At 47.8% G+C, this 11,483-nt stretch overlaps 1 protein-coding gene across 5 annotated transcripts in view; it reads left to right on the top strand.

Annotated features, from left to right (window-relative positions):
* The window catches only part of LOC105917430 (histone deacetylase 4), a 91,741-nt gene that overhangs the window by 72,775 nt on the left and 7,483 nt on the right, over positions 1-11,483 (top strand). For all 5 annotated transcript variants that reach the window (XM_036127994.1, XM_021310426.2, XM_036127993.1 and 2 more), the window contains 14 exons: positions 250-473; positions 3,999-4,229; positions 4,376-4,571; positions 4,663-4,796; positions 4,877-4,979; positions 5,062-5,108; positions 5,193-5,300; positions 6,282-6,337; positions 6,556-6,643; positions 6,766-6,885; positions 8,642-8,739; positions 9,887-10,005; positions 10,149-10,282; positions 10,576-10,660. In XM_036127994.1, coding sequence (XP_035983887.1) covers positions 250-473; positions 3,999-4,229; positions 4,376-4,571; positions 4,663-4,796; positions 4,877-4,979; positions 5,062-5,108; positions 5,193-5,300; positions 6,282-6,337; positions 6,556-6,643; positions 6,766-6,885; positions 8,642-8,739; positions 9,887-10,005; positions 10,149-10,282; positions 10,576-10,660 — 1,743 coding nt within the window. The remainder of the gene's footprint in view (positions 1-249; positions 474-3,998; positions 4,230-4,375; positions 4,572-4,662; positions 4,797-4,876; positions 4,980-5,061; positions 5,109-5,192; positions 5,301-6,281; positions 6,338-6,555; positions 6,644-6,765; positions 6,886-8,641; positions 8,740-9,886; positions 10,006-10,148; positions 10,283-10,575; positions 10,661-11,483) is intronic.

Below are 11,483 nucleotides of genomic sequence, written 5' to 3'. Positions count from 1 at the left end.
CACGTTTACATGTAAACTGCGCAGGGCGCCTCATATAGTCTCAGATTGCAGCATCTTTATTGTTTCCAGAACAAATCTTTCTTCAACAACAGGCAATCTGTCACTTTTAGCAGCAGAGCGTCTTCTGGCAGCCAGCTCACATCCGTCCATCCATACATCGTCCAAACCCGTCTGTAGCCCCGCGTCTGCTCTAATCCGTCTCCGGCGTGTCTTTAACGCACTAAATCCCTCCCGTTTGTCTGTTCCCAGGCGTGAGCGGCATGTCCATGTCGTCGGCGTCCATAGCCAAGCTGCAGAGGCAGCACCGGCCCCTGGGGAGGACCCAGTCGGCGCCGCTGCCCCAGGGGACGGCGGCCCAGGCCCACGCTCAGGCCCTGGCCCTGCAGCAGCTGGTGGTCCAGCAGCAGCACCAGCAGTTCCTGGAGAAGCACAAGCAGCAGTTCCAGCAGCAGCAGCAGCTCCACCTCAACAAGGTAACAGCTGGAGGCGCCGCTCCTCCGCTGCCCCGCCAGGAAATCCCATGCAACTCAAAGCGGGGGGGGGGGGTTAGAAGCAGAGGGGGGGGGGTGTCTGCCCGCGGATGTGACACTGCGGCGGAGTGAACCGCTAATTACCAGGGCTGCGGGCTCCAGAGGGCTGCAGCGCTGCCGTTTGCGTAGGCAGCAGCCAGCAGCTCGGCCAATGAGGCGTTCTCCGTGGATGTGTGCAGAGTCGTCCTCTCCACGGCGGCCTTCTCTCCCTCTCTTTGTAGTATTTCTGCGTGTGCGTGGGTGGAGGGGGGGCTCGGGTCAGCGTGCGCGGCCGCTGCTGCCGTTCCGCGTGCCTCCTCTGCGTGTGCGTTTGTTTCTGCGAGGGCCTGCGTCCCCACGTTCGCTGTGCGAGCTAACTGTTTGCTGCCATAGCAACGGAGCGGAAGCCCTTCGCCTTATATGGGCATGGGGGGGAAGCGAGCGGTTCGTGGCTCCTGATGACTTTACCTTGCAGAAGCAAGAGGATTCGCCCGGAGGAGAAGGTGGGTGGATGAAACGAGGGATTTCCTCTCCTCCGCGGCCCTCCCTCGCATATGTTTCTCCGCCGGCGACTTTATGCACAAACGCCTCTGGAAAAAAGCCGATGGCACACCGAGGACGCGCAGTTGTTTGTGCCTCAGCATCTCACTGCTGTTACCCAAAATGCCTTTTTTTTAAACAAAGGGAATATCTTCAGGTTTTCAGTCTCATTTTCCTCCAGTTATATCGACAGCTCCTTCTATTCCATGTAAAGCCATGTTAAATGACCTATTAACGCTTTGATTTTGGCTTGAAATCCTTTTTGAGAGTGTTTCTCTGAAGAGAGCGTTTTAACCTCTGGATTAATCCGCATTAATCCAGATTAAGCATGCACCGTGGGAACATCATTGACGCGGTTCATTTTCTTTGTACAGGAAGCTTTCTTCATCTCCCTGTGCAGATATTTACATACGCTTCTGAAAGACACATTTTTCTTTCTTCGCCGCTGAAATCGTCGTCCTAAAGCCGCTTAGTGGCCGATCTGACCGAATGCTGAGGATCGGCGTCCGTTTGGGAGGCCGGTTTGTGCCCAAACTGCTCGCTTTCTGCAGATTTTCCCTCCATATTTCCAACTTGAAGTTCTGTTTTGTCAAGCGCACCAGTCCCTCCTGCAGCAAACCACCGCCCACATCATTTCTGAGCTGCTGTAATGGCTGCTTCTTAAAAACGGCTGCTTTTGTTGAACCGCGGTCCTTCAGGCGTCTGCAGATCGTACCCAAAAAAAAAAGAAAGCCAGCCTGTCGGGGCGTCAGAGCGGGAAAAGCCTCTGTAACGGCGCTTTGGCAGCGCGACCAGGCGTCCGTCTGCGATCTGCGATCGCGGTTCATAACGGGGTCTGTGAAGAGCAGCATGCTCGGATTAGCCGTGCGAAGCAAGGGAGAGTTGATTGTTTTCGGGGACAGAAAACAGGAAGTAATGTTTATGCCGCGTTGAGCTCCTCTAAGTGGACATGCGTACCTTTAAACGTCGCAGCGGGAGGCAGAACGTCGGACCGCGATGCTCCTGGTTCAGCCAGACATGCCGGCCTGAAGGCTTCTGCACAGCTTTGAAAACACCACAGTGCTTTGTAAAACACACCGATGTGTCTTTATTCTGATCTTATGCAACACAGTACTCCTCAATTGTGAAGTGGACAGCGAAAAATTCACTATTATTGATTCATAGTATTGACTTGCACTGCAAAAAGGAACTAAAAGTAAGTAAAATGTTCTTGAAATGAGTGTATTTGTCCTTGATTTGAGCAGGTTAATAAGATTATTTGCCAATGGAATAAGGTTTTTGCACATAAAATAGAAGCAACTCATCTCCATCATCTTATTTCAAGTGCACTTTATCCAATTATCTTATTTTAGGGTTAAATACCCGTTCCATTGACAGATAATCTTATTTATCTGCTCAAATCAAGGACGAATAGACTCATTTCAAGAAAGTTTTACTTACTTTTAGTTCACTTTTTGCAGTGTGTGAAGGCCTTTTAGATTAGTGAAGAAACGACATCGTGAGGACCAAGGAACCCGGCAGACAGAGGTATAAAGCAGGGTTAAAATCAGCAAAGTCAAACCCGTCAAAGGAGAGCATTAATCAAGGAGCTGCAGAGATCCTTGGCTCGGGATGAATATTACTCAATTTAACGTTTCCCATCACCCTGAGAGTACCGCCTCCTTGGCGAAGTACGCTGGTGGCAGCATCATGCTAAATGGTTCGTCTTTTATTTCAGAACGACGCAGTCGAAGTACAGACCTGAATCTACAGAATCAAGGGCAAGGCGTGAAAATTGATGTTCACCGTAGTCTGCGTCTAATCTCTCTTTAGCGAAGAGTTTTCACCGTCTTGATGCGCAGCTCTGGTACACTGCAAAAATAGAACTTAAAAACAAGTAAAATTTTCTTGAATGAATGTATTTGCCCTTGATTTGAGCAGGTAAATAAGACTATTTGCCAATGGAATAATGTTTTTGCACTTGAAATAGGAACAGTTCATCTCCATCATCTTATTTCAAGTGCAGTATATCTAATTATCTTATTTTAGGGGTAAAAATACTCATTCCATTGGCAGATAAAATTATTTACCTGCTCAGATCAAGGGCAAATACATTCATTTCAAGTAAATTTACCTACTTTCAGTTCTCTTTTTGCAGTGCAGTTTATATCGGAGCGTTTCCGATTACGGTTAATAGAAAATACCGAAAAGGGTGTGTCAGCACTGAGAAGGAAAACATCTTTTAAAGCATCGTAAACGTGGGAAATCGACGATAAACCGGAGCATAAATCCAGATGTACAGATCGCTAAAAGAAAAAGACAGGAAAGGAAGTGGCCCGGGGAAGGGGATGGTGGCGCGTTTTGACCGGAGGAGAGTTGTTTAAAATACAGAATCAGCTCCAAGAGGGGGAGAAAACGTTTGCATTGTCTCCAGCCACCAGCAACGTTTCTGACGGGGACCGGACCTCAGTTTGAACCGGACAAAGAGGAGGTTTCTGAGAAAGTGGAGCAAAGAGGGGGGGGGGAGGTCTGTTTGGATGAGAAGGAGACTCAAACAGAGGCCCAAAGGAGGAGGAGGAGGGGGGGTGCGAATGAATGCTCTGACGTCAATGCTGTCCTCTGGCGTGGAGCCAGGGGACCCGAGAGGCTCGTCGCTCTGGGAACACACACACACACACACACACACACCTGTAGCCCACGCTTGAGACTTCCCACAAACACTCGTCTTTTCTTCCCCACATCACAAACACCCACGGCCCACGAGGCCGAGAGCTCTCGGGCTTTCTGGATGCTCCGCGGTGGTAAATCGAGGTGGGGGGCCCCGGGACGAGCCGGTGGGGGAGTGTGGAATGCCTCTGATCAGGAAGGGACGCCGGCGTCCAATCAGATCCGCTCACATTCAATTAGAAACAGGAAGGGTCGAGGAGGGCGGGTAATCTGAATTAAGCTCGTTAACCTCGTCTCCCGCAGATGATGGGCAAGCAGGGCGAGTCGCCCGTGGGCCGGCAGCACCAGAGCCACCCGGAGGAGACGGAGGAGGAGCTGAGGGAGCACCAGGACGCGGGGGCTCTGCCGCCGGGTGTCACCATCAAGCAGGAGCCCCCCGACCCGCAGGAGCTGCAGGAGGAGGCGCTGCAGCAGCACCGGGAGAGGGAGCGCGACCGGGAGCGGCAGGCCGAGCAGGAGCTGCTCTTCCGACAGGTAAGGGGGGGGACGAGGAGTCCAAGAGAGCCTCCTGTGACTGTAAATCATTTGCTTTGACTGCCATCTGCTGGCCGCCCCCTGTAATTACAGTGAAGCCGTTGAGTCACCTCCTGTAATTCCTCCTTTTCTTCCCCCCTGAGCAGCAGGCCCTGCTGTTGGAGCAGCAGCGGATCCACCAGCTGAGGAACTACCAGGCCTCCATGGAGGCCGCCGGCCTGTCCGTCTCCTTCCCCGGACACCGGCCCCTCTCCAGGGCCCAGTCCTCCCCGGCCTCGGCCTCCTCCTTCCCGATCAGCGTCCCCGCGCAGGAGCCGCCCGTCAAGCCTCGCTTCACCACAGGTTGGCAGCCCGCGCCCTCAGAGCGCCCGTCGAGCAGCTCCTGAACGGTTTGCCGAAACGTGTGCCGTGTGTCTCCCCCCCCCCCCTGCAGGCCTGGTGTACGACTCGCTGATGCAGAAGCACCAATGCATGTGCGGCAACACCAACAGCCACCCGGAGCACGCCGGCCGCATCCAGAGCATCTGGTCGCGGCTGCAGGAGACCGGGCTCAGAGCTCAGTGCGAGGTGAGCATGCAGACGGCGGGAGGCGGGTGGAGAGAGGCGTGCGTCAGAGCCTGACCCCGTCTTGGTGTGTGTTCCTTTAGTGCATCCGGGGGAGGAAGGCCACTCTGGAGGAGCTGCAGACGGTGCACTCTGAGGCCCACGTCCTGCTCTACGGGACCAACCCGCTCCGGCAGAAGCTCGACTGTAAGCCCCATGCACATTTTCACAGCGAGGAGGAGTTTGATTGTCTGCCTCCAGCTGAACCTTTTCCTCTCGCTTCCTCCAGGTTCCGTAACGCCCATGTTCGTCCGGCTGCCGTGCGGCGGCGTGGGGGTGAGTGCTGCCGAACGTTTTTTTTTTTTCCCTCTCTCCGCTGCTTCGGCTACGTCTGACTGGCTCTTGTTGTCGGTGTGGCAGGTGGACAGCGACACCATTTGGAACGAGGTCCACTCCTCCAGCGCGGCGCGGCTCGCTGTCGGCTCGGTTGTGGAGCTCGTTTTCAAGGTGGCGACCGGAGAGCTGAAGGTAAAGTGACTGTGCCTCTGCCCCCCGTCTCCCCGTATAATAGAGGCAACTTCCTGCACCGCGTTAGGGGTTTCCTGTCTTAGCCTGATGCAAAGCGGTGCATATTTTTTAAGGAATGAGAATCTGAAAAGTGCGGCGTGCATTTGCATGGGGCATCCCTGACTCCATATATCCCTCCATACACCTCTGGGCTTTGTCTCGATCAGTTTTGCACATCCGTCAAGTTTCGCAACTTGCCACGGATCCTCGGCCAGCGTTACTGTCCGGACTTTGACTGGGCCGTTCCAACCCACGTCTGTATTTGTCTCTTCTACCAACGGGACCTGCTTCTCCGTTCCCACACTGCAAAAACGGATCTAAAAACAAGTAAAATGTTCTTAAAGTTAGTCTAGTTGTCCTCGATTTGAGCCAGTAAATTAGACTATTTGCCAATGGAATGAGTATTTCCACCCCTAAAATAAGATAATTTGACATCCTGCACTTGAAATAAGATGATGGAGATGAATTGTTCCTATTTTAAGTGGAAAAATCTCATTCCATTGGCAAATAGTCTTATTTACCTGCTCAAATCAAGGACAAATACAGTAATTTCAAGAAAATTTTACTTATTTTTAGTTCTGTTTTTGCAGTGCAGCTGGACAAATGGCACCGTCCTCCAAGCGTGAGGCTGCTGCCTCCGTCTTTCATCCAGTTCTTCTCATCTGACTCATCTCAATGGACTTTAACTAGGGGTATCATGATAAAAGGGGCTGAATACAAATGCCTGCCACACTTTTCAGATTTTTATATGTAATAAAAGGTTTGGAAACCCTTGGATTCACCACATAAATTGCATCAATAGTCATGAAGTCAGAGGGACATTAATTATTTTAGCAGTGCTTTATTACTCCTTTTGTAAACCCCGTGTGCCGGAGATCGGTGCGGATGTGGTTAAAGGACCCTTGCCCCCCCACCCCCACACCCCTCTGTGTGTCTTCCCAGAATGGTTTTGCGGTGGTCCGCCCCCCTGGACACCACGCAGAGGAAAGCACTCCCATGTAAGGCCACAGCCGTCACCACACTCACTTGGAGGCACTTATATATCCCGCTGTGAACAAACAGCAGGCCTCAACCGTTCAGTTTATTTGCACATAAAGTCTAAAGCGGCTTCGTTCAGCCAGCCGTATTTATTTTCACATGTTGACGCCCAAACATGAGAAAGAAGTCAGGTTTTTTCTTTTTTTTTTGACGGATCCTGCCTCTGCTGCCGTTTCAGGGGCTTCTGCTACTTCAACTCGGTGGCGATCGCCGCCAAACTGCTGCAGCAGAGACTCAGCGTCAGTAAGATCCTCATCGTGGACTGGGTCAGTCTCTCCAGCAGCCGCCGCCGCCTGGTTTCCTCAGAAAGAAACGGATTTTAGATTTTGGTTCCTTCCTGTTTTTTTTCTCGCTGCCTAACGACCTCAATTTGACTCTCCGACCTCAGGATGTCCACCACGGCAACGGCACCCAGCAGGCCTTCTACGACGACCCTAACGTCCTCTACGTGTCCATCCATCGCTATGACGACGGAAACTTTTTCCCAGGAAGTGGCGCCCCGGACGAGGTGGGCGTTTGGACCTCTTCCTCTAGCTTTTAAGTAACAGACCTGTGCCAGACCATCTCTTTTAAAGTGACAACACTATAAACCTTTGCTAATTGAACCTTTGCAGACCAGAACATGTGTCTTAATTTCTGAATTTGATCTTTTGGATCCTTAATGGAATTTCCAGTCATTTTGGGGATACAGATCTTTATATATATATATATATATATATATATATATATATATATATATATATATATATATATATATATATATATCTCTTGATATTTTAAAGACGCCTTGCTCACTACCAGAAGGATGAGATCCACAGCATCATAGAGCCTCTACCATGCGCGCAAGTAATCGCTTGTAGCTTATACCAAACTGTGTTCAAACTCTGCATTTTCCTGCCACAAGAATAAGTTCACATTAAAAAGGAAAAGGAAGACTTGCTCTTTTTGTTTCTAGGTTACATTTTAAACAAATCCCCGACAGATGCTGATTATAAGGTCGTATTCGAGTGCTTCTGTCAGTTGTATGTAGCTAGAAAATGGTCAAAAATGTCAATCGGGATACGTTTTAGGAATTAAATAGTGAAAATCGGATTTGTTTTTTACTGTTTTTCCAAAATCTCTCCATTTTGCTAATTAAGAACGAGTTAATTAAAAATATCTCCTTCAAACAAGCATTGATCATACCCTTTGTAGTAGTCACCTATTCTTTAAAGACTGGGGGGCTTAGAGAAGAAAGGTAACAATTCATCTTTATTGCAATATCACACGAGGCAATCGATTAATTCAAATTTACAATTTATTAAAATTGGATTTTATTTTGCCAATGCTTCCATGAAGAGAACAGCAGCAATGCTGACTATGTGTTTAAGAAAATATATTGTCAAAATATTGTGAAGAGGAAAGTTGTTTTTTGCCATAATACAAGACACTTTACTCATTTAAATCTTTTTAGAAGTTAGTTTGAAGTTGTGTTATATTTTCATTGTTTACGACGGCAGCTTGGATTTGGTTGCACTTTGAATTCAGGTCGACTCCCAGAAAAAAAAGGTTGACTTGAAAACAAGCTTCTTAAATTATTTTTCTTTAATTTCTTTTTGTGAAATGAAAAGGAGGGGGAAAAAAATCGATTCATCAGATTTGGTTTAATAAAATTGGAGATTTTAGTTTTAAGCCATATCACCCAGCCCTAATATCATATAAAAAATTAGAAAAATAAAACCTTTAATTTGAGTATATTTATTATTTATTTATTAAATCACTAGTGTCATATAATTCTAATTATTGGCTTTGGTTTCGTTCAGATTTCTGTTATTTTTAAAGCTGATCAAAGCATCTGGGACTATGTTTCCCTGCAGTATAAATATGACACGACTGAGGCCCATTTCTTTCTCATAAATGGGAAAGACAGGAATACATTATGCTATTTCAGGGCAGATCTGCTGTGATTCTCACATGTCAGAGAGAAAATGGCTCCTCCTCTAAACTTGACCACACTTACAGTCAAAGCAGCAATTAAACATTTCACAAACATGTCATGCCATCAAGAAAACTCTCGAGTGAACCATTTTCTCACGTGTACTTTCTTCATTTTCCAAGGTGACAAAAATGTATGTTGACTGTTGTGGTTGCAGAAAAGCGCTGCTGCATTGTGGGTAACTCAGGCCCTGAGAGTGACGTGTCGTAGCAGGAAGCTGAAACCGGGTCCTCGTTTCCCATCACAATAATGGTGGTAGTTACTGTTTGTGGTTGTCTCCTGTGTTCAGGTTGGCAGTGGTCCTGGGGTGGGCTTCAACGTCAACGTGGCCTTCACTGGAGGCCTGGACCCCCCCATGGGAGACGTGGAGTACCTGGCTGCCTTCAGGTAACGTTTAAACGAGCTCGCAGAGGGCGTTCTGTTTCATTTCATTTCGTATCAACTTGATCATGTGTTCCAGTACATCCTAGATTAAAAAAAAAAACATACACATATTTAGCTTAAACCAGGGGTGTCAAACATACGGCCCGCGGGCCGATTCCGGCCTATCGAACAATTTAGTCCGGCCCGGTGGCTAAATGCATTATCATTATTCAAAATATTGTTGTTGTTTTTTTTCAGTGTCCTGTCTGGCAATGTGGCAATAAGAATTGTTGTCTTAATGCCATAAAGAGCTCATCAGATTTGACTTTCACAAGTGGAGCAGTACAGCTTTTGCCATAGTGCTCCGCTTGATTTATGGATGTGAATAGTTTTATTATGATTCATGCGGGGAATATCTCAAATTATATGGACACTACAATGGGAAAGTAGGAGAGGAAAGGAACAAGAAGAAAAAAGAAAATGTGAAAGAAAGAGGAGATAAAAGGAAGAGAATGATAAAACAATTGTTGAAAAAAAAACATGTACTTTATTTAATTGAAAATCTGCAGTTCCTATATTGTCCACGAGGGGCGTTGTGTTTTAATCAGCAGATGGTAGCACTGCGCTTCAGATGTGGAACATTTATTTTAAATCATTTCTTAATTTTTATCTGTTTGATGTATTTTTTCATGCAGGACAGTGTTTTTAAGTTCCAAAAAATGTGAATAAATGTTTTTCAACATTGTACAATCACTGTGATCAGTTCTTATGCATAATGCACTTAAGTAAATGTTGAACTGAGTAAAAGTATTGTTGAAATTGCACATACTTTGTTAAAATCGCTGAGGTTATTCATAATATATTGTGTAAAAGTGAAATTAATTTAATATAAAAATCAACAACAAGTCCACATTTATTAGTTCTATTTAATTTTGCAATGAGTTTACTCGTGTGGCCCTCTTGAGATCAGATTAAGCTGTATGCGGCCCCTAAACCACAGTGAGTTTGACACCCCTGGCTTAAATTTACTAGAAGAGGGAACCCACGTAGTATTTTTGCCTAAATGTATCCGATACGACAACGTAACGGAAAGTTACTCCCCAATCAATACTCCTTAACTGCTCTCGTTCCCGCTGAAGATCGATAATCTCCCCTCCCCGCCCGCCTGCAGGTCCGTGGTGATGCCGATAGCCGACGAGTTCGCCCCGGACATCGTGCTGGTCTCCTCCGGCTTCGACGCCGTGGAGGGACACCCCCCGCCGCTGGGCGGCTACACCCTCACGTCCAAATGTGAGCCAAAGATTATTCTTATCTCCCGCAGCAGCTCCGCTCCCGCCATGAATTACTGCTGTTTCAGACCCACTAGAGTAAAAGCTCCATGCAATCAGGCGCCTGGGGAAAAAAGGGTGAATAATGCACGTGTCCGCTCTCAGGTTTCGGCTATCTGACCAGGCAGCTGATGACCCTCGCTGGGGGCCGGGTGGTCCTGGCGCTGGAGGGGGGGCACGACCTCACCGCTATCTGTGACGCCTCTGAAGCCTGCGTGGCCGCCCTGCTCGGCCAGGAGGTGAGAGCCCCACTCTGGCAAAGATTTAAGATTTAAATCAAATCGCCGGTCGGTTGGATCGGAGGGTTTGATTCGGTTCTGTATTTGGTAACAAATAAAAAAAAAAAACGTGTTTGTTCGTATTTGGAAAGGAAATATGAGGGTTTTCAAAATCCAAAAATATATATATATATAAAAAAAACCCTGAGAGGTTTATTCTTGTAAGAAAAGCTAATATTGTGGCAACACTTCAGGAATAAACCATTACCTTTTCTGTGTGTGTGTTTTTTTTGTTGTTTTTTTGTCACGTGCAGCTGGATCCGCTTCCAAAGGCCGTCCTGGAGCAGAGGCCCAACCCCAACGCTGTGAGCTCTCTGGAGAAAGTTATCGAGACGCACAGTGAGTTTGCCACCAGTCACACAAACGCACCGATGGCTCCTCACGCGCTGCGGCAAATCAGAAACTGGAGATAGGGACGTGTTTGTTTTTTTTTAGTTTTTTTTTTTAGGTTTGTCAAGGTTCAGCTCACAAGCGTGTGGAAAAATATACATATTAACAGACTCTATCCCTGTAATTATCCATCCATCATCCAACCAGGCGCCGTTTTGTGCAGGTGGAATATTTAAAGACGGTCGTGTTTCTAGCTGACTGTCCATCCGTCCGTTGCCTGGACCTGCTTATCCATGCAGGGCCGCATTGGGGCGTGCTGCCTGTCTCCAGCGGCTCCACCCTGGACAGTTTACACAATTCAGAAAACACAAAATTCAGCGTCTCAGGGATTTGAGATCCAAAGAAAGGATATTTTAAAGAGCAATACCAGGCTTCTGAAAAGTACTGTCGGTTTCTTTGCCGTCAATATGTGGTCTGGGCTCCGTTTGCATGAATTACTGCGTAAGTGCAGCGTAGCGTGGAGGAGATCCGCCTCTCTCTGCTTTGCTGGTTATGGTGTCTCTCGTCTTCCTCTTGAAAACGCTCCATAGTTTCTCTACAGGGTTCGGGTCAGGGGAGTCTGCTGGGCACCACCTTGGTCTCTGAACCAGCCTTTGGTACTTTTGGCGGTCTGGGTCGGTACCAAGTCCTGCTAGAAAATGAAATTGGTATCTCCATAAAGCTTCTCTTCAGAGGGGAGCATGAATTGCTCTCCTGGTAGATGTCTGCAGTGATTGTGGACTTCAGAAAACCCAGTGGACCGGAAACCAGCAGATGACACGGCGCCCCAAAC

Source organism: Fundulus heteroclitus, chromosome 24, assembly GCF_011125445.2.
Source record: "Fundulus heteroclitus isolate FHET01 chromosome 24, MU-UCD_Fhet_4.1, whole genome shotgun sequence".
Taxonomy (NCBI): Eukaryota; Metazoa; Chordata; class Actinopteri; order Cyprinodontiformes; family Fundulidae; genus Fundulus; species Fundulus heteroclitus.
The sequence above is the reverse complement of the archived record's forward strand: the minus strand, read 5'-3'. Positions and strand labels throughout refer to the sequence as shown.